Source organism: Sus scrofa, chromosome 16, assembly GCF_054392235.1.
Source record: "Sus scrofa isolate SSC_HxYL_T2T_F1_AM1 chromosome 16, Sscrofa_HxYL_maternal_Yorkshire_Landrace_v2.0, whole genome shotgun sequence".
NCBI classification, from domain to species: Eukaryota; Metazoa; Chordata; class Mammalia; order Artiodactyla; family Suidae; genus Sus; species Sus scrofa.
This window is the reverse complement of record NC_139398.1, coordinates 51,547,397-51,570,211: the sequence shown is the minus strand read 5'-3', so window position 1 is coordinate 51,570,211 and position 22,815 is coordinate 51,547,397. Positions and strand designations below refer to the sequence as shown.

Genomic DNA, 22,815 nt, shown 5'->3' with positions numbered 1-22,815 from the left:
AATGCAATCCCTATCAAATTACCCATGACATTGTTCACAGAACTAGAACAAACAATCCAAACATTTATATGGAGCAATAAAAGACCCAGAATTGCCAAAGCAATCCTGAGAAACAAAAACCAAGCAGGAGGCCTAACTTCCCCAGACTTCAAGAAATATTATAAAGCCACAGTCATCAAAACAGCATGGTACTGGTATCAAAACAGACAGACAGACCAATGGAACAGAATAGAGAACCCAGAAATAAACCCTGACACCTATGGTCAATTAATCTTTGACAAGGGAGGCAAGAACATAAAATAGGAAAAGAAAGTCTATTCAGTAAGCATTGTTGGGATACCTGGACAGCTGCATGCAAAGCAATGAAATTAGATCACATCCTCACACCATGCACAAAAATAAACTCAAAATGGTGGAAAGAAATATAAGACAAGACACCATCAAACTCCTAGAAGAGAACATAGGCAAAACACTCTCTGACATCAACCTCATGAATATTTTCTCAGGTCAGTCTCCCAAAGCAATAGAAATAAGAGCAAAAATAAACCCATGGGACCTCATCAAACTGAAAAGCTTTTGCACAGCAAAGGAAACCAAAAAGAAAACAAAAAGACAACTTACAGAATGGGAGAAAATAGTTTCAAATGATGCAATGGACAAGGGCTTAATCTCTAGAATATCTAAGCAACTTATACAACTCAACAGCAAAAAAGCCAATCAACCAATGGAAAAATGGGCAAAAGACCCGAATAGACTGTTCTTCAAGGAAGATATACAGATGGCCAGCAAACACATGAAAAAAATGCTCAACATCGCTGATTATAAGAGAAATGCAAATAAAAACTACCATGAGATACCACCTCACACCAGTCAGAATGGCCATCATTAATAAGTCCACAAATAACAAGTGCTGGAGGGGTTGTGGAGAGAAGGGAACCCTCCTGCACTGTTGGTGGGAATGTAAACTGGTACATCCACTACGGAGAACAGTCTGCAGATACCTTAGAAATCTATACATAGAACTTCCATATGACCCTGCAATCCCACTCTTGGGCATCTATCCGGACAAAACTCTACTTAAGAGAGACACATGCACCCGCATGTTCATTGCAGCACTATTCACAATAGCCAGGACATGGAAACACCCATATGTCCATCAACAGATGATTGGATTAGGAAGATGTGGTGTGTATATATATATATATATATATATATATGCACAATGGAATACTACTCAGCCATAAAAAAGGATGACATAATGCCATTTGCAGCAACATGGATGGAACTAGAGACTCTCATACTGAGTGAAATGTCAGAAAGACAAAGAAAAATACCATATGATATTACTTATAACTGTAATCTAATATCTGGCACAAATGAACATCTCCTCAGAAAAGAAAATCATGGACTTGGAAAACAGACTTGTGGCTGCCTGATGGGAGAGGGAGGGAGTGGGAGGGATCGGGAGCTTGGGGTTATCAGATACAACTTAGAATAGATTTACAAGGAGATCCTGCTGAGTAGCATTGAGAACTATGTCTAGATACTCATATTGCAACAGAACAAAGGGTGGGGGAAAAATGTATACATGTAAGAATAACTTGATCCCCGTGCTGTACAGTGGGGAAAAAAGAAAAGAAAAGGAAAGAAAGAAAGAAAGAAAGAAAGAAAGAAAGAAAGAAAGAAAAGAAAAAAGAATTTGGCGTTGCTATGAGCTATGGTGTAGATCGCAGATGCAGCTCAGATCTGGCATTGCTGTGGCTGTGGCCTAGGCTGGCAGCTGTAGCTACGATTCGACCCCTAGCCTGAGACCCTCCACATGCCACAAGTGCGGCCTTAAAAAAAAAAAAAAAAATAGTGTCTACAATGGAGATCCTATGTGGTTCTGTGGGTTACAAACCCTACTGGTATCCATGAGGATGTGGGTTCAAACCCTGGTGTCACTCAGTGGGTTAAGGATCTGGCATTGCCACAGACTACTCTGTTGTCACACAGTGGCTTGGATCCTGCCTTGCTGTGACTGTGGCATAGGCCAACAGCTGCAGCTCCAATTTGACCCCAGCCTAGGAGCTTTGATATGCCACAGATATGGCCCTAAAAAATAAAACAAAAGAAACCCTGATTGAAGGGCAGACCCGAGTCTTTTCATAAAGAGAGTGTGTTAATATGTCACTCCCATGTCACTGTTATCAGGAGTGGGGAAACCCCCGTTTTACTTAAACATGAGATATATCAGACAGAACATTAACTTCGTGGAAGTGGTAATAATAATTACAAGTGTGAGTCTAGCTCTGTGCTGTCTGTGTTGATGGACTTATTCTCTGTATCATCAAAAAGACTGTGGCACAAGATAATTTCAGATAGCAGACGAAAAAAGACCACTAGAAAGTCTTATATGGTGCTGCAAAATATGCCTAACTTATTAATCATGTTGTGTTTAAACAAGCAAAAACAAAATCAAGATTAGTTTGTCCTGAGCACACATCACCAGGATGAACAGAGAGCACTTAAGTGGATCAGTTCACTGTCAGAGCTTCAGTGCTTATCTGAAATGTCACTGCAGTGTGATCTCTTTAAGTCACAATTAAAGCAAACATTGTTTCTCAAAGATAACCCCCTTTCTTCCTTTAGGCTTAACCACTCCCCTCCCTTTTTCAGACTCCTCCTTCCCGCAAACCATGTGCTTCCATCTCTGTAGGAGGAGGTGGTGGTGAGGGGGAGTCAATATAATACCAGTTACTCTACAGAAACCACTGCAGGCCCAATCCTTTTTCAGTACTTGGTTTGGATATTGACATGTGATACAATTCTGGGAGGAGGTGTTCAAGAGGCCTCTGAGAGCACTGGGAAAGGTTTGAAAGCTCCAAAAAGAGACACAAAGAAAACACCCTTTTACTGCTCTGGAAGAAAGTGTATGAGAATGTGGTATTTGGAATGGCTGTCACCATCTTGTCCCACAAAAATGACAAATCAGAAATTAACCCGCAAGTTTCCTATCTTTGGACATCTACAAGATAACACTTCCTCTTACTGCTTAAGCCATTTTGAATTGAGTATTCTTTTACTTGCAGAAGAAAGCATCATCCCTGATACTATAATATCACCATTTTAAAAATAGAAAGTTGGTATCTTTATCTGATATTTTTGTTGTTCGGTTCTGTTTTCCTAAAACACAAGGCTAGGAGTTCTCTTGTGGTGCAATGGGTTAAGGGATCCTGCACTGTCACTGCAGGCTTGTGATCCTGGCCAGGGAATTTCCAAAGACAAGCCTTATATTCTAATTTTCTGTAATTTACTAAGACCTAAGATATAGTAATAATTTTCTTTTCTTACAAATGCTTGAGAACTTCAAGCTTACTTCACTTTTGAAATAGAAATTTAGTTTCCATACATCCTGGGCGTATATGCTGACTCAGAGTTCTGCCAGATTTTATATCTGTTGCAATTGTTTTGAATCACCAGAGAAATCTTTTCCAGTATTGATTGCACTTCTGTTCCTGCCCTTCTTGACCCAGATGTTTTATCTTATCCCAGTGAATCCTTTGTCATAAATTTTGTGCCTGTTCCTCATATTGTGGATGTTGTCATGTCTGAGAATAGTTTATGAGGTATTAAAAAGAAGTCCTCAAACCTGACCATCATCAGAATCTCCCCAAACTTACTAAATGAATCCAAATATCTCTTTTTTTTTTGGTCTTTTTGCGATTGCTTGAGCTGCTCCCGAGGCATGTGGAGGTTCCCAGGCTAGGGATTGAATCGGAGCTGAGGATGCTGGCCTACGCCAGAGCCACAGCAACGCAGGATCCAAGCCACATCTGCGACCTACACCACAGCTCACGGCAACACCGGATCCTTGACCCACTGAGCAAGGCCAGGGATCAAACCCGAAACCTCATGGTTCCTAGTCGGATTCGTTAACCACTGAGCCACGATGGGAACGCCCAAATATCTCTTTAAGTAATTATAATAATCAGGTCTGGCAACCACTAGCATAAGGGCAATAGAAGAGAGGGCATTTGTACCCTGATCCCATACCTAAAATAAATGGTTTTAAACCTCCCTTATAAAGTCAGCTATGTAAGAATATGTATGTTCTTGCCTCCTTTGTCATAGATTACTTGACCTAGGAACTTGAATTTATTTCTGGGCTTTCTAACCTGTTCCATTGATCTGTACATCTGTTTTTGTGCCAGGACTCTATTGTTTTGATGACCATAGCTTTGTAGTATTGTCTGAAGTCAAGAAGGTTGATGCCTCCATTTTTGTTTTTCTTTTTCAATATTGCAATCAAGGGTCTGTGTTAAATCATGTTAAAGGGGATTTCTGGGGTGGGAGGGGGTTGATATTCTTGGATTGAGTCTGGGGGTAGCCCTCAATTTAGAAGACAACTCAGGTTTCCCCCAGTTCATTTATGAACAATTTTCTGGACTGATCTCTGCAATGTAATATAGGCTTCTAGTCCTTCAGTGTCCCAGCTTGTAAGGAAATTCTCATCACTTTTTTAATTCCATCATGCTCAAAGGGATCGGGTGTTCTTTTCATGCCCAACACAATTATGCATGTTCCTTCTCTTCTGGTGGGCCCTCATGTGTTAAGGACTGTTGGATGGCAGGTTACCCACAAGCCAAGGCTCAGTGAGAGGGTTCCACTCCAGTAAGTGTGGGCCAACAGAACCCCTTTCCTGCCTCTCCAGGCCTCCTTCTCTCTGCTTGAAGGGCATCTGCTTCTGCCACTCCTTCCCATCCAGTGTGAGTTATTTCTCTGATGACCTCCTTCCTCTTCCTCCATCTCAGTCTTCTGCAGTCTTTTGAATTAGAGAAACCAGCTCTCTTTGCTGCCTGTGACTGTTACTGACCTGCATTAGGCTGTGGTGTCTTTGCGGCTTTGGGCTTTAGGGAGGGCTGGGGAGAGGAAAATGGCCTGTGTGGAACCAGTAGGGGTATGGTGGGGAGGGCAGGAATTGCACAGAAAATAGAATAGTACTTTGAAATGTAACCCATTGTATGCCCTGTATCATTAGTGTTTCATTCTGATTCTGAATAATTTAAACAGCATTATTTGGGCGGTTTAAGTATGAGAATAATGGCTCAAGATCTGTTACATCAGTGGTTAAGGGGAGCAGGAAAGTAGCTTTTATCACGATCTACAACAATCCTACCCAAACCATTGGAAAACATCAAGCGGAGCATCATCTATAATCTGTGACATACCAGCTCTTAAAATAGAAGTAGAGTTTTCTCTCAATTTGTTCCATACCCTGCCATTCAACTGAGTTTGGCTGGATGTTTTCCGCTTAAATTGGTATAGCTTATCTCCACAAATGACAATATCTGAATTTGATTGAAGGTTTATTCTTTATCAGATTCTGTACTCTAAACTTTATGCATATGTACTTACCTCATACGGTCCTCTAAATAACTCTGAGTTTATTTTTTCTCAGTAGGTGGTAGAAATGCCATTTTACAGATAAGGAACTTGAACTTTAATTTCACCCAGGGTCACACAGTTATTCAGTAGTGTGATTCAAACCAAAATCTTTGTGATCCCAGAGTTTCTGCTCTTACCCTCATATCACACCTTCACAGGAATACTAGAATCCAGTCTATCTCTGACAAGATCCTGGCATCACCACAGCCAATCTTAATTATGAACTCTGCGTGAAGACACACCATGGTTGTATCTGATCAGAGGTCATGCTGAGATACCACCCTGGACTTGGACAGATCCTCTGGAGTAGACAGATCCTTGAGGAATTAAGATTAAAATTTCTCTTTTGTGTTTATGTGCATGTGTATATGGGTGTATACGTAACAGCATCCCAGCACAGGTACAGCTAATTCCATTGTTTTTGTTGTTGTTTAAAATATTCTTTGTTTTTAGACAGGTGATATAGTCACATGAATCAAAACCCAGACAGTATAAGGTCTTCCTTCCACCACCCCTTCAGCCAAGTTTATACCCCATTCCATTCCCCATGGATATTTTTTCAGAGTTCCTTATTTTCTTTTTAGGGCCGTACCCATGGCATATAGAAGTTCCCAGGTTAGGGGTCAAATTGGAGCTGTAGCTGCTGGGCCATGCCACAGCCACTGCAGCAGCAACATGGGATCTAAGCTGTGTCTGTGACCTATTCCACAGTTCACAGCAAAGCTGGATCCATAACACACTGAGCAAGGTCAGGGATCGAACCTGCATCCTCAGAGAGACTACATCGGGTTCTTAATCTGCTCAGTCACAACAGGAAGTCCCAGAGTTCCTTTTATGCTAATATAAATAAATGTAAATTTTTATTCTTATCCCTTTCTTCCTTTCATATGTAAAAGATAGTCATTTAAAAATTCTGTACCCTCCTTTGCTTTTTTCCCATAGATGTCTTGGATGTCCTTCCATGCTAGCACACAGAGAGATCCCTCATTCATATTAACAATGGCATAGTATTTCCTAGATCATCATTTACTAACCAGAACCTTTTTGATAGACCTTTCTTTCTTTCTTTCTTTCTTTCTTTCTTTCTCTCTTTCTCTCTTTCTCTCTTTCTCTCTTTCTCTCTTTCTCTCTTTCTTTCTCTCTTTCTTTCTCTCTTTCTTTCTCTCTTTCTTTCTCTCTTTCTCTCTTTCTCTCTTTCTCTCTTTCTCTCTTTCTTTCTCTCTTTCTTTCTCTCTTTCTTTCTCTCTTTCTCTCTTTCTCTCTTTCTTTCTTTCTTTTTCCCCTGCTGCTCTCATGGCATGGCATGTAAAAGTTTCTGGGCCAGGGACCGAATCTGAGCCATGGCTGTGACCTATGCCACCGCTGCAGTGACGCTGGATCCTTAACCCACTGTGCTGGGGATAAAACCGTAGCCACCACAGAGACAAATTAGATCATTAACCCACTGCCACAGCAAGAATTTCCTTGTTTCCAGTGTTTTGCTCTTAGTGACTGATGCAGTGAATAAGCTCGAATAGATGTCATTGTGCATATGTGCATATGTATATCGATAGAAGTTTCTAAAAATACGATTACTGGACTTAAAAATGTGCATTTATAATAATTTTTCACAGATAATGCCAAATTGCCCTCACCAAGGGTTATGCTAGTTTGTACTTCCACCAGCAATGTGTGAGTTTACCACAGTCATTTTAACTTTTTTTTTTTTTGTCTTTTTGGGACTGCACCTGCTGCATATGTAAGTTCCCAGGATAGCGGCTGAATTGGAGCTATAGCCGCTGACCTACACCACAGCCACAGCAACGCCAGATCCTAGATGCCTCTGCGACCTACACCACAGCTCATGGCAAGCCAGATCCTTAACCCACTGAGTGAGGCCAGGGATCAAACCTGCATCCTCATGGATGCTAGTCAGATTCATTTCCACTAAGCCACAGTGGGAACTCCCATTTTAACTTAAAAAATTTTTTTTCTTTTTTTTTAGGGCCTTACCCACGTCATATGGAATTCCCAGGCTAGGGATCAAATTGGAGCTGTGGCTGCTGGCCTATGCCACAGCCATAGCAACACAGGATCCGAACCGAATCTGCAACCTACACCAAAGCCCTTGGCAACGCCGGATCCTTAACCCACTGAGTGAGGCCGGGGGTCGAACCTGCATCCTCATGGATCCTAGTCAGGTTCATTAACCACTGAGCCATGAACAAAACTCCCTCATTTTAACTTTTTAACTTCCAACAGAGTGAACACATTTTTGGATTTTGGCCCATATGATTGATAAAAATGTACTTTAGCCCATTCAGTGCAATAAAATATTATAGGTTTCTTACTATGGTTAAAGTAAAACAACTTTTCGTATGTTTAAGAGCTATTTGTACTTCCTTTTCTGTGAAATTTACCCTTTTTTTTTTTCCCTTGGCTTATAGGTCTTTTTCTCACCAGTTTCTAAGAACTCTTACTATATTAGGGAGAATAGCATTGGTCTGTATTATGAATTGAACATTTTTTTTCCTGTTTGTCATTTGGCTTTTTCCTTTTTGATTTTCACATGATTAAGTTCGTTAGTCTTCTCTTATGTGTTATGGCTTTTAAGTCAAAGTTAAAAAGACATTTTTTACTCCAAGGTTATAAATGCGTTTGCCCTGTGTCATCTAGTACTTTCATTTTTTTAAAAAACATCTTATTCAAATCTTTGATCTACTTGGAGTTTATCTTGGTTTGTAGTACAATCTTTGGGTCTACCTTTTTTCTTCAGATGACTTTCTAGTTGTATCACAACATTTACTCAATAATTTGTGCTAATTCAGTGCCTACTGGTTTGAGATGCCACCTTTATCAGAGATGATATGTCTCTTAAAAGATACATATATCTTATATATGTATATTCTAAAATGGCTTTATTTTAGAATGCTAGAAGAAATTATAAATTTTTCTGTTGCAGATCTAGAGGATTTATTTTTTATTGGGGTAACATATGCATAGTGTGTGAAATTTACCGTTTTTAACATTTTTAAGTGTAAAGCTCAAAGGCATCAAGTATATTTGCATTTTTACACAACTGTCACCATCACCTATCTCCAGAACTTTTTCATCTTCCCACCATATGACTTGAATGAAATATTCTGTTCATTTTATGTTGCACCATTCATTTGTAAGCCACGTGCTGTTTTCAAAGATGTTCAAATTTTGTAAAGTGTACAACTTAGAATTTATGAAATATGGTACTAAACTCCCAAGTGTTTTTGGTGTGTTTCTGGATGTTCTGTTCTAATCCATTCATTTGCCTCTTTGTGTGCTAGTGTGTCACACTGTTTTAGTTACTGAAGATTTGGTATATCTTTTAATACATATAGAGCTAGTTTTTCCTCACTTTTTTTTCAAAAGGCTTCTCTTTCAACTATGTTTTGTTTATCTGTCCTCCCTCTTTCTACCTCTATTTCACTTAAATTATAAAAACTTGAACACACAAGACCTTTTTATGCCTGAAGATCAGCTAAAAGTCTGGGTCAGAGTCAGTTTTCTAAAAGTTTATCTTTCTGAGTTTCTTCTGGTTTTTACCTCAGCACTGCCATAGGAGGTATAGTCCATTCCTGATCTATGTTACTGCCATAAAAGGGAGCCAGATGATCCAATGAAAGTTCTTAGAATCACTTACTCATTTTGCATCTTGTACATAGAATGGCAGTCTTTTTCAGTGAAGTAAGCATTGTCCTTATGATGAACATTCGTAAATGTTGGCAACTGCATCAGGGTTTGATGTGGTTCACTAATGCATTTACCCTCAGTAAGTTTGTTGTTTTGCCAGTTAATCCTATTAAATTTTTAGCATTTTAAATATTGTATTTCTAGAAACTTGGCTCTTTTGGCATCCATAGATCATAAACACATTTCTTTTTTGTTTTATTGAAGAACCCATTGTAAGAGCCAGTCAATCCTGTGGAAAATGGCCTTCAGTGATCTTACAGCTAGGACTGTGCGTCTTTATGATAATTGGATCAAAGATGCTGGTAAGTAACTGTATTTCCTAATTGTGGCTCATCTTTCCTTTTTCTGTTGTATATAATAGGATTTCATTGAAACAGAATGAGAGACTTTGACTTAACAATCCCTCCTAGACGCTCAACATAATGATTTTACTACTACTTAAAAAAGAAGTGTCAGGAGTTCCCATCATGGCACATTGTAAACGAATCCGACTAGGAACCCTGAGGTTTCGGGTTCGATCCCTGGCCTCGCCCAGTGGATTAAGGAACCGGTGTTGCCATGAGCTGTGGTGTAGTTCACAGATGCGGCTTGGATCCTGCATTTCTGTGGCTGTGGTGGAGGCCGGCAGCTGTAGCTCCGATTCGATCCCTAGCCTGGGAACCTCCATATGCTGTGAGTGTGGCCTTGAAAAGAAAAAAAGACAAAAACAAACCGAAGAAGTGTCAAGGATTTCATTGAAAATATGTGCAAAGCTTGAGGTTCAGAGCTATTCATTACAATGTTTATTTTTTTTATTTCCCCAATACATTATTTTTTTTCTACTGTGCAGCATGGTGACCCAGTTACACACACATGTATACATTCTTTGTTCTCCCATTATCATGCTCCATCATAAGTGACTAGAGATCGTTCCCTGTGCTACACAGCAGAATCTCATTGCTAATCCATTCCAAAGGCAATAGTCTGCATCTGTTAACCCCAAGCTCTAAATCTAGCCCACTCCCTCTCCCTCCCCCTTGGCAACCACAAGTTTATTCTCCAAGTCCATGATTTTCTTTTCTGTGGAAAGGTTCATTTGTACTGTATATTAGATTCCAGATATAAATGATATCATATGGTATTTGTCTTTCTCTTTCTGACTTTACTCAGTCTGAGAATCTCTAGTCCATCCATGTTGCTGCAAATGGCATTATTTTGTTCTTTTTTTTTTTTTTTGTCTTTTTGTCTTTTTAGGGCCTCACTCACAGCATGTGGAGATTCCCAGGCTAGGGGTCTAATCAGAGCTGTAGCCGCTGGCCTATGCCACAGCCACAGCAACGCAGGATCTGAGCCGCGTCTGTGACCTACACCACAGTTCATGGCAACCCCAGATCCTTAACCCACTGAGCGAGGCCAGGGATCAAACCCACAACCTTATGGTTCCTAATCAGATTTGTTTCTGCTGCACCATGATGGGAACTTCTATTTTGTTCTTTTTTATGGCTGAGTGGTATTCCATTGTGTATATATACCACATCTTCCTAATCCAATCATCTGTTGATGGACATTTGGGTTGTTTACATGTCTTGGCTATTGCGAATAGTGCTACAGTGATCATGCAGGTGCGTGTGTCTTTTTTAAGGAAAGTTTTGTCCAGATGTATGCCCAAGAGTGGAATTCCTGGGTCATATGGTAGTTCTATGTATAGATTTCTAAGGTATCTCCATACTCTTCTCCACAGTGGTTGTACCAGCTTACATTTCCACCATCAGTGTAGGAGGGTTCCCTTTTCTCCATACCCTCTCCAGCATTTGTTATTTGTGGACTTATTAATGATGGCCATTCTGACTGGTGTGAGGTGGTACCTCATGGTAGTTTTCATTTGCATTTATCTAATAATCAGAGATGTTGAGCATATTTTCATGTGCTTGTTGGCCATCTGTATATCTTCCTTGGAGAACAGTCTATTCAGGTCTTTTGCCCATTTTTCAGTTGGGTTGTTGGCTTCATTACAATGTTTATAATAGTGAAAATAGCTTTAATATCCAGAGAAGGGACTTAGTTAATAAATGATGGTACATTCCCATTCAGTAGCCATTAGAAGTGGTTGTATTGGCACAGTGCCCTTAGGCTTGATTCTGTCCTAATGCTCCTAAGGGAAATAACAGCTATTGCCAACAGTGACTCTGGGAGTTCTTGTCATGACTCAGCAGAAATGAATCTGACTAGTATCCATGAGGACGCAGGTTCAATCCCTGGTTGCTCGGTGGGTTAAGGATCCGGGTTTGCCATGAGCTGTAGTGTAGATTGCAGATGCAGCTCACATCCCACCTTGCTGTGGCTGTGGCATAGGCCAGCAGCTGCAGCTCTGATTAGACCCCTAGCCTGGGAACCTCCATATGTGGCAGGTATGGCCCTAAAAAGACAAAAACAAAAAACACACAAGTGACTCTGTCTGGGATGACTCGAGTGGGAAGAGCTACACCTCCTAACCCCTGGGCTGTATCGGAAAGGGTGGGGAGCATTTCCTAGCTTAACCTCTGAGTAATTTTGAAATGCCTACCTTCTCCCCTTGCCCGCTAAAAAAATAAAAATGAATGTTACAGAAGAACATTTTATGCCATAGCAAGAAATTTAAAATACACTAAGTGAAAGCAGGTTATGAACACCACATGTGTTTTTTCTGTGAGTATTAGAAGTTATCTCTATGTTGTAGGGTTATGGGTCATTTCTATTTTCTTATCTGTTTCTGTCTAGGGTTTTTTTGTTTTTGATTTTGTTTTTGTTTTTTGCTTTTCAGGGCAGCACTTGCAGCATATGGAAGTTCCCAAGCTAGGGGTTGAATCAGAGCTACAACTGCCGGCCTCTACCGCAGCCACAGCAATGCCAGATCTGAGCCACATCTGTGAGGCCAGGGATCGAACCCGCAACCTCATGGATCCTAGTCTGGTTTGTTAAACACTGAGCCACAAAGGGAACTCCAGTCTGTGTGTGTGTGTGTGTTTTTTTTGCTTTTAGGACCTCACTCACAGCATATGGAGGTTCCCAGGCTAGGGGTCTAATTGGAACTACAGCTGCCTATGCCACAGCAATGCCAGATCTGAACCACAACTGGGACCTACACCACAGCTCATGGCAACACGGGATCCTTAACCCACTGAAAGAGCGAGGCCAGGGATTAAATTTGCAACCTCATTGTTCTTAGTTGGATTCGTTTTCACTATGCCACAACAGGAACCCCCAATCTACATTATATTTCTAAACCACACAAATATATGTTGCTTTTACAACTATGACAAAATGTGGGTTTTTTTTGCCTTTTCTAGGGCTGCTCCTGTGGAGGTTCCCAGGCTAGGGGTCTAATCAGAGCTGTAGCCATCGGCCTATACTAGAGCCACAGCAGCACCAGATCCTAGCCACGTCTGCGACCTACATCACAGCTCACGGCAATGCCAGATCATTAACCCACTGAGCAAGGCCGGGGATCGAACCCGCAACCTCATGGTTCCTAGACGGATTCATTAACCACTGCGCCACGATGGGAACTCCAACAAAATGTTTTAAAAATATAACAAAGGTAATTTAAAAAAAAAATAGATACAGAATCAGAGCATTTTATTTATGTATTAATTTGTGGAGCACTTTAGAGCTGAAATGAACTCAGCTATCCTCCAAGCTACTTCCTCAGATTAGAGTTGGAGAAACTGAGGCCCAGAGGTGTGACCTTCCCAACGTCTTGGTCAGTAGTTAGCAGAAAAGTTTAGAACCTGTGTTTTCTGATAAGGATTAGAAATCTGATGTTCAGCACTTGACTTACTTTCCACATATTCACCAGCATCACCACTTTAGATTAGTTCTTACCTGTCAATTAGAAATCACACATTCAGCAAATTCAGGAGGAAAAAGTGCCACTTCTTGGTACCTACATCAGTTGAAATTATATTTCAGTTTGCACTGATTTCAGCAAAGATACACTGTTTCATAGTTGCCATATTCCTCAGTAGACTGCTAAAGACCAATCTTATTTCACTAAAAGAAGTCACAACAGTTTTGTACCTGAAGATGCCAAGAACTTAAAAAAGATCCGTAAATAGAAAAGCTTCACTCTGGTGACTGGATAGTGAAGAGAATGGTGAATGACCTTTTTATTTGGAGGAGGGGGGTTATGCCCCCTCCCGCCCCCAGCATATAGAAGTTTCCAGGCTAGGAATCGAATCAGAGCTGTAGACACTGGCCTACACCACAGCCACAGCAACGTGGGATCTGAGCTGTGTCTGTGACCTAAACCACAGCTCATGGCAATGCCGGATCCTTAACCCACTGAGCAAGGGCAGCGATTGAATCTGCATCCTCATGGATACTAGTGAGATTTGTTTCCACTGCACCATGATGGGAACTCCAAGAATGACCTTTTTTAAATTTTCTTATTTTTTTTCTTAGTTTTTCAACTTATGTAATGGTTCAGAGAACATACAGGTTTCTTTAGAGATTATCTTTCTCTGAAGTTGTGCAATTGTTTGTTTTCATAAATTCAGTACTTACTTAAAATACTTTTTTAAATTCGAATGGTTTTTATTTTATTTATTTATTTATTTTGCTTTTTAGGGCCACACCCACACCGTATAGAGTTTCCCAGGCTAGGGGTCAAATTGGAGCTATAGCCATAGGTCTACACCAGAGCCACAGCAACGCAGGATCCAAGCCACACCTTTGACCTACACCACAGCTCATGGCAATGCCGGATCCCTAACCCACTGAGCAAGGCCAAGGATCGAACTCTAAACCTCATGGTTCCTAGTCAGATTCATTTCTGCTGTGCCACAACGGGAACTCCCTAATGGTTTTATTTTATTTATTTCTAGAAATACTAGTATTTAATTAATTAATTAATTGATTTTTTGGTCTTTTTTACCTTTTCTAGGGCCCCTCCCGTGGCATATCGAGGTTTCCAGGCGAGGGGTCTAATCAGAGCTGTAGCCACCGGCCTACACCACAGCTCACACCAATGCTGTATCCTTAACCCACTGAGGGAGGGCAGAGATTGAACCCGTAACCTCATGGTTCCTAGTCAGATTTGTTAACTACTGAGCCATGACAGGAACTCCCTAAAAATACTAATATTTTAAATCCTTTTCAAAGTAGAAGTATATCTTGTCACCTGAACTCTCATGATTTAAACTTGGGCACCAAGTAGATATGGGTCAATTTTTTGAAATAGACCTGTTTTTAAGAGCAGATCCCTTGCTATCCAGCTCTTGCTATGCACCATCCAAAATGCAGCAACCCAAAAGATGCAGTTAATCAATATCCTTGAGTCCCCATCGTGGCTCAATGGAAACGAATCTGACAAGCATACATGAGGACGTAGGTTCGATCCCTGACTTTGCTCAGTGGGTTAAAGGATCCGGCATTGCCATGAGCTGTGGTGTAGGTCACAGGCACGTCCTGGAACTGGTGTTGCTGTTGCAGTGATGTAGGCCGGCGGCTACAGCTCCTCATTCAGCCCCTAACCTGGGACCCTCCATATGCTATGAGTCCAGCCTTAAAAAGAACAAGAACAACAACAAAAATCAATATCCTAACTCAAGAGCCAAATAGATTTAGATGATGATGAGTATCTATATAGTGCTAGCCTTATAAAATGTTTTAAGATGAACTACGCCCAAGAGTTCCCATTGTGGCTCAGTGGTTAACAAATCCGACTAGGAACCATGAGGTTGCAGGTTTGATCCCTGGCCTTGCTCGGTGGGTTAAGGATCTGGCATTGCCGCCCAAGAGTTCCCATTGTGGCTCAGTGGTTAACAAATCCGACTAGGAACCATGAGGTTGCAGGTTTGATCCCTGGCCTTGCTCGGTGGGTTAAGGATCTGGCATTGCCGTGAGCTGTGGTGTAGGTCGCAGACACAGCTCAGATCCTGTGTTGCTGTGGCTCTGGCATAGGCCAGCAGCTACAGCTCCAATTAGACTCCTAGCCTGGGAACCTCCATATGCTGTGCAAGCGGTCCTAGAGAAGGCCAAAAAAAAAAAAAAAAAAAAAAAAAAAAAAGATGAACTACTTCTGAATTCCACTTCTGTTTTTATTTATGGATCAGTTCTTTATTTTTATTGGGAATAGTTACATTAAAAAGCTGAATAATATTAGGTCAGAAAAAGGTACAACAAAGGGGTGGTGGTAGTAAGGGAGAGACAAGGAGAGCTCTGGAAGCAGTGTTAACAAACAGTGCAGAGGGGATGAAAGGGAGAGGCAGGCCATGTACCTATCTGAAGCTACTATGCTAATTTAAAGTCTTCAGACTGCTGGGAGAGTATGGGGATGTGTGATGAGAAGACCTAGATTTAAGTTCTGACACTACTATGATTAAACTCGGTTATCTGAAACAAATTATTTATCATCTGTGAGTTTCAGTTTCAGTTTCTTTGTTAACAAAACAGAGATGAGAATGGTATCTGCCAGCTACCAGATACCATGCATGAATGCCCATTTATTTGGAAAGTATCCCAATATGAATGGTGGTGGTGGGTGATGATTGGTAGAGCATTTCCATCTTCAAATACTTTTAATATAGCATAACACTTTTTTTGTTTGTTTTGTTTTCTTTTTTTTTTGTCTTTTTGCTATTTCTTGGGCCGCTTCCCATGGCATATGGAGGTTCCCAGGATAGGGGTCAAATCGGAGCTACAGCTGCCGGCCTATATCACAGCCACAGCAATGCTGGATCCAAGCCGCATCTGTGACCTACACCACAGCTCAAGGCAATGCTGGGTCCTTAACCCACTGAGCGAGGCAAGGGATCGAACCTGCATCCTCATGGATTCTAGTGGGGTTCGTTAACTGCTGAGCCATAAAGGGAACTCCCACATGATGCTTTTTGAAAAAGTTTCCTCACATTTTTTTTTCCTTGTCAGGATCTAGAAGGGTTAAAACGTTTGTGTTGAGATGTATAACTTTTGAGAACACTATCAAGTATAAGAGGAGAGGTTTTTGCTTCTGCTTAGTGTGGTATTGATCTCTGAGAGCCATTAGGAATCACTTCTGGGCATCTTAGTCCAGTTCTACTTTGCTTGTCTTGCAAAGGTCTGGGTTCATGACCAAGTGCCAAGAATTTCGAGTGTATTCTTGGCTTTTGCTCTAATCCTCAGTAGCCTTTGGGAAATTTACTGATATTCATTGGTTTTCTGATTGCTAGAGAAGTGGGGGTCATGCCTAATTATTTCATGTGGAAAAATTCCACAGCTACAGAATTTTAAAAATGGTTTATTTAATACTTAAGCTATAAGAGGATTTATTGTGATTCTTGGATAAGAAATGTCAAAACTCGAAATAATGCTATGCCATTTTTAATGTCAAAAAAGCAGTTTTCCTTTATTTAACTTTCTTTTCTCTCTCTCTTTCTCTCTTTCTCTTTCTTTCTTTCTTTCTTTCTCTCTTTCCCCCTTTCTTTCTTTCTCTCTCTCTCTCTCTCTGATAGAGAAATGTGAAAACTCAAAATAATGCTATGCCATTTTTAATGTCACAAAAGCAGTTTAACTTTCTTTCTCTTTCTTTCCTTCCTTCTTTCTCTCTTTCTCTCTCTCTTTCTTTCTCTCTTTCTCTCTCTCTTTCTCTGTTTCTCTCTCTCTCTTTCTTTCTTTTCTAGGGCCGCTCCCGCGGCATATGGAGATTCCCAGGCTAGCAGTTTAATCAGAGCTGTAGCCTCCGGCCTACGCCACAGCCACAGCAACTCAGGATCCGAGCCGTGTCAGCGACCTACACCACAGTTCATGGCAATGCCAGATCCTAGACCCACTGAGCAAGGCCAGGGATTGAACCCGCAACCTCATGGTTCCTAGTTGGATTTGTTAATCACTGCGCCACGACGGGATCTCCCGTTTTCCTTTATTTTGATAGTAATGGTGACTTAGTTGTAATCTATTTGCAAGAAGATGCTGTCTGAGTAAGATCACCATAACTCTTGACCCTTTAGTACCTCAGAAAGCACCAGAGCTACACATTTGTTTTCCCTTCCAGCTTCTTCACCAACTATACCTGACTGTCTCATGGGGAACTTTGTCCATCAAAGGAAAGTGGGCTCCCTATTCAGAAAGGTATCATTGTTGCCAAGAGAGAAGGCAGGAAAAAAGAGCAGTCTTCAGAGTCATGAACATATTAAAGACTTTTTTTTTTGTGGCCACACCCATGGCATACGGAAGTTCCCAGGCTAGGGATCGAATCCAAGCCACAGCTGTGGTGCAATGCTGGATTTTTAACCCTACCGTGCCACAGTGGCTACTCCAGAAACTGGATTTTATTTGCTCATAGGGAGAACTAATTTAAGCAGGGGAGTAAACTGAGCAAAGCTTTACTTCTAGAAAGTGAACTTGGCAGAAGACAAGGCATAGCAGATTGGATCAGGAGGCAGGAAAACCACTTAAAATATAACCGAAGAGCACCTAGCCAGGGACATAGGCCCTCAGAGTAGGTGAAGGAAGCATTGAACCCCTGGTCCATAATGCTGATTGTCCATCATGGTCACCTCTGCCCCTTTTTTTCAAAATATGGATGCCCGAGGCCCATACCCTAGGGTTCTGACTTTGACTCATTTGGATCAGAGGGTTTTTGTTTTTGTTTTTGTTGTTTTTTTCCCCATTTGATTCTTAAATATTCCAGGGGTAATACCTGCTATGCTGATAGAATTGAGATCTGCTGAAATAACAGTAGCAATACTTACTAACCACTTATGTTGTGCCAGTCTCTTTACCTGTGATAACTCATTAAATTCTGAGATACTTGCTATTTTAGGCCTGACTCACAGATGAGAAAATCAAACACAGAGAAGTTCTGTCAGTGGCCTTAGATCACATAATGATTCAGGAGGAGGGCCAGAATCAGAGCCCAGGCTGGCAGACTTCAGAGCTTTGTTGAAATAGGGTTTAAAAGCTTGGTGTTTTGTCCTCTTATTTGCTTTGAAAATAATATGAAATTAAATTAACTTTTCCAAAAAGATAAGATTTTTTTTAAAAAATTCTGTAGAACTTGAAAGTCACACTTGGGATTTTTTTTTTTTTTTAAAGCTGTGTGCTTAAAATGTTAAATTATAGGAAAAAATGATTTATTTAAAAATTATTTTCTTCTGCTTCCTGAGCCAGCCCAGCATGCTTCTCCTGGCTTTTTGTTTTCCTTACTGCTACCAGTGGAAGAACAGAAAAGTGATGTCATTTGATGCCTGCTTACCCCCCCCACCCCCGAGCTGAGCCAATGAAACAGTAAAATAAAATAACTCTAATTCAAGAATGCCTTTACTGACAAAAACTAAAATAAAAAAAATTAGTTCTAGGAGTTCCCGTCGTGGCGCAGTGGTTAACGAATCCGACTAGGAACCATGAGGTTGCGGGTTCGGTCCCTGCCCTTGCTCAGTGGGTTAACGATCCGGCGTTGCCGTGAGCTGTGGTGTAGGTTGCAGACGAGGCTCGGATCCCGAGTTGCTGTGGCTCTGGCGTAGGCTGGTGGCTACAGCTCCGATTCATCCCCTAGCCTGGGAACCTCCATGTGCCGCGGGAGCGGCCCAAGAAATAGCAACAACAACAACAACAACAAAAAGACAAAAGACAAAAAAAAAAAAAAAAAAAAAAAAAAATTAGTTCTAAGTCATCACTGTGATATCTGTTAATATCAGAAATATTTAAAACATCTTATTTAAAAAAAGAAAGAAAATCATCCATATTGTCATCATCCAAATGTATTCACATTCTTCCTGAAGCCTTCTTTTGGTACTGGTTTTAAGTTTTTATTTCATTGGAGATAAAAACTAGACATATTAATATTGTTTATGATGTTCATACATTTAAGGCTTGTATTATCCACTGATGGAAAAAATCCATTAAAATTCTAAAACTGCAGTGGTATATCACCTCATACTTGTCAGATGGCTATCGTCAAAAAGAATTCAAGTAGCAAATGTTGGTGAAGATACTGTTAATGGGGATGTAAATTGGTGTAGCCATTGTGGAAAATAGTATGGAGATATCTCAGAAAACTAAAAATAGAACTATTGTATGACCCAGCAATTCCACTCTGGTATATATCCAAAAAAACACTAATTCAAAAAGATTCATGTGCCCCAATGTTCGTAGCAGTATCATTTACAGTTACCAAGCTATGGAGGCAACCATAAGATAAGGTGTTTTAGGAGTTCCCATTGTGGCTCAGAGGGTAAAGAACCCAACATAGTCTCCTTGAGAATGCAGATTTGATCCCTGGCCTCACTCAGTGGGTAAGGATCCAGTGATCTGATGTTGCTGTGGCTGTGGTGTAGGTCTGCAACTGTAGCTCTGAGTCAACCCCTGGCCCAAGAACTTCCGTGTCCCGAAGGTGTAGCCGATAAAAGAAAAACAAAACCAAAAAGACATTTATACACACACACACACACACACATATACACACACACACACAAATGCAAATGAATACCACTCAGCCATAAAAAAGAACAAAATTTTGTCATTTGCAGCAACATGGATCACCTTGAAGGACATTGTGCTGAATGAAATATGTCAGAGAAAGACAAATACCGTATGATACCATTTATATGTGGAATCTAAAAAAATTCAACAAACTAGTGAATTTATCAGAAAAGAAGCAGACCCATAGATAAAGAGAACAGACTGGTGGTTACCAGTGAGAAGGGGGAGAGGCAATATAGAGGTGGGGGTGTGGGAGGTACTAACTACTGGGTGTAAGGTAGGCTACCAGGATGTATTGTACAGCAGGATAATGTGGCTAGTATTTTGTAACAAATGTAAATGGAGTGCGACCTTTAAAAATTGTGTTAAAAAATGTTAAATCAGTTATAATTCTGACCTTTGGTCCTTAGTTCTATGACAATTTTCTTTTCTTTTTATTTTTTTTGTCTTTTTGCCTTTTCTAGGGCCACTTCCCATGGCATATGGAGGTTCCCAGGCTAGGGGTCTAATTGGAGCTGTAGCTGCCAGCCTACACCAGAGCCACAGCAACGCGGGATCCGAGCTGCTCCACAGCTACACCACAGCTCACAGCAATGCCAGATCCTTAACCCACTGAGCAAGGGCAGGGATCAAACCCACAACCTCATGGTTTCTAGTCAGATTCGTTAACCACTGCGCCACTACGGGAACTCCACAATTTTCTTTACTGAGACTTCCCTTGTGAGTTTTTGGCCTGTGGCTGGAGTTCCTCATGACCCTTTTAATTGCGCATGGCACCCAGATGTTCTGGGAAACTTGCAAAAGAAAGGAAGGGAACTAATAGAAGCAATAAAAGATTTCAGTGATGTGTACCTCTGGATAGCTGATTTCGAAGCTTTTCCTAATTTAAAACTGTGACAGTCAATTGGGGTTGGTAGATGCTGTTACATTTAGAATGGATAAGCAGTGAGGTCCTACGTACAGCGCAGGGAACTATATGATCTCTTGGGATAGAACATGATGGAAGATAGTTTTAGAAAAAGAATATTTATATATGTATATGTGGCTGGGTCACTATGATGTATAGCAGAAATTGGCACAACACTGTAAAATCAACTATACTCTAGTAAAAATGAAATTTTAGGAAAAATTGATAATCTTAACATGAAAAAATTTTTTGTAGTTTCCGTTGTGGCTCAGTGGTAATGAACCCAACTAGTATCCATGAGGATGAGAGTTCAATCCCTGGTCCCCACTCAGTGGGTTAAGGATCTGATCAGGCACTGCCATGAGCTGCCGTGTGGGCTTGGATCTGGCGTTGCTGTGGCTTAGGTATAGGCAGGCAGCTACAGCTCTGATTCCACCCCAAGCCTGGGAACTTCCATATGCCGCAGGTGCATCTCTAAAAAATAAATAATTAATTAATTAAAACTTTTAAAATTTATTTTGAGAACTTTGTGCTCTTATGAATGTCTTTCAGCAATCTTTTGTTGGATGTCTATTTTGCACATGATACTTTACTGAAATTGTTCTTGCTAAGAGCATCAATTCCAGGGGCACTTTTCAGCCCACATTTTACTTTCCTTTTCTGCTACATTCGTTACTTTGATTCCTTCCAGGAATTCACTTTTCCCCTCCCTTCAGGATATCTTACTTTTGTGGTTTTCCTTCCACCTCTTTGGCTGTTCCTTCTCAGTCTTCTGTAGTTTTATTTTCTATTGCTCCTCCTTTGAATGTTAAGTCCTCGGATTCTGACTTTAGCCATTTACTCTCCTTACTCTACAGAATTTTCCTAAGCCAGTTATCTAAATAAAAAATCTCAATGTTTTTCTTAACTTCCACATGTCTCTCATTCCCCATACTTGACCATTTATAAAATTTTCCTTCTCCTTACTATGTGTCAAAATAATCTGATACTATTGATTTTCTATTGCTAATTTTTTTGTTAAATATTTTCTTTTTTAAATTGAAGTATAGTTAATATACAATGTTGTTTTAGCTTCTACTATACAGCAAAATGATTGAGTTATATATATATATTCTTTTCCAGATTCTTTTCCATTATAGGTTATTACAAGGTATTGAGTATAGTTCCCTATATGCTACAGTATGTTCTTATTCTTTACCTATTTTATATATAGTAGTGTGTATCTGTTAATCCCAAACTCCTAATTCCCCCCGACTCTGCCCCCTGCCCTGCTGTCCTCTTTGGTAACCATGTCTGTGTTCTACCTCTGTGATCTATTTCTGTTTTGTAAAGAAGTTTGTATCATTTTTTTTACTACCTAATTTTTTATGGTTTCATTTATATGTTTATATTTTAAGGGCTGTCTTTCCTAAATGGTGTTCCACAGAATGTTAGGTCCACAAGGTGTTAAAGGGTATTCTACAAAAAGACAGGGCTCCATGGTCAAGTAAGTTTGTGAAATGCTGCCTCACCATTCTCATCTTGACAATTCACAACAAACACGAGTCACTAAGAAACCCTGCAGAAAAGCACCTTGTTTGTTTAACTTAGCATTTCTAGCAGCCTTTCTCTACTTTTTGTGGAAAGACTTTGAGTATCTTTCTTGTATTGTATAGTTTGGGACTTGCTTGGATAGGATACAAGGTAAGGCACAAACTCATTTATCAAACCATCTCTCCCTTCCTGCTTATTTATCAGGCTTTCTTTATCATATGTAAAATTCCTATGTATATATAATATTTTTAATATTATATATATATATATATATATATATATATATTTTTTTTTTTGTAGGGCCACACCTGCAGCATATGGAGATTCCCAGGCTACAGTGGAATTGGAACTATAGCTGCTGGCCTACACCATAGCCACAGCAACGCGGGATCTGAGCCGCATTTGCAACCTACACCACAGCTCACCTGCACCGCTTGGTCCTTAACCCACTGAGCAAAGCCAGGGATCGAACCTGTGTTCTCATGGATGCTAGTCAAGTTTGCTAACCGCTGAGCCACGATGGGAACTCCTTAAATCATCTTTAATAGCTACAGCCATGCCCTAGTATATCTGAGTATCAAATTTGAGCTTTCCAAGCAATAAAATTGAAGCCAAGTGAGTCATCCATCATGGTGTCTATTAAAGAAGTTTTTGCATTGGGTAGGAAGTCACACTTGAAGGGATATTCAACACGTTTTGGTAATTGGCTGTACCATTAGTAGTTCAAATGGGCAAGAGTTGTATTCCCCCATCTTTCTTTTCCAGTTAAGAAAGGTTATGGTATTTAGCAACCTAAGATTAGTCAAAGCTCAATTTTGAGTCAGATA

General features: G+C 40.4%; 1 protein-coding gene and 1 long non-coding RNA gene across 4 annotated transcripts in view; both read left to right on the top strand.

Annotated features, from left to right (window-relative positions):
• The window catches only part of ELOVL7 (ELOVL fatty acid elongase 7), a 92,030-nt gene that overhangs the window by 46,054 nt on the left and 23,161 nt on the right, over window positions 1-22,815 (top strand). For all 3 annotated transcript variants that reach the window (XM_085002333.1, XM_085002332.1, XM_021077108.2), the window contains exon 2: window positions 9,337-9,434. In XM_085002333.1, the coding sequence (XP_084858459.1) occupies window positions 9,371-9,434 (64 nt within the window). In that variant the 5' untranslated portion in view covers window positions 9,337-9,370. The remainder of the gene's footprint in view (window positions 1-9,336; window positions 9,435-22,815) is intronic.
• LOC146395570 (uncharacterized) lies at window positions 14,944-19,492 on the top strand. The gene is made up of 2 exons (XR_014831396.1): window positions 14,944-18,418; window positions 18,730-19,492. It is a non-coding gene; the product is annotated as an uncharacterized LOC146395570 (long non-coding RNA).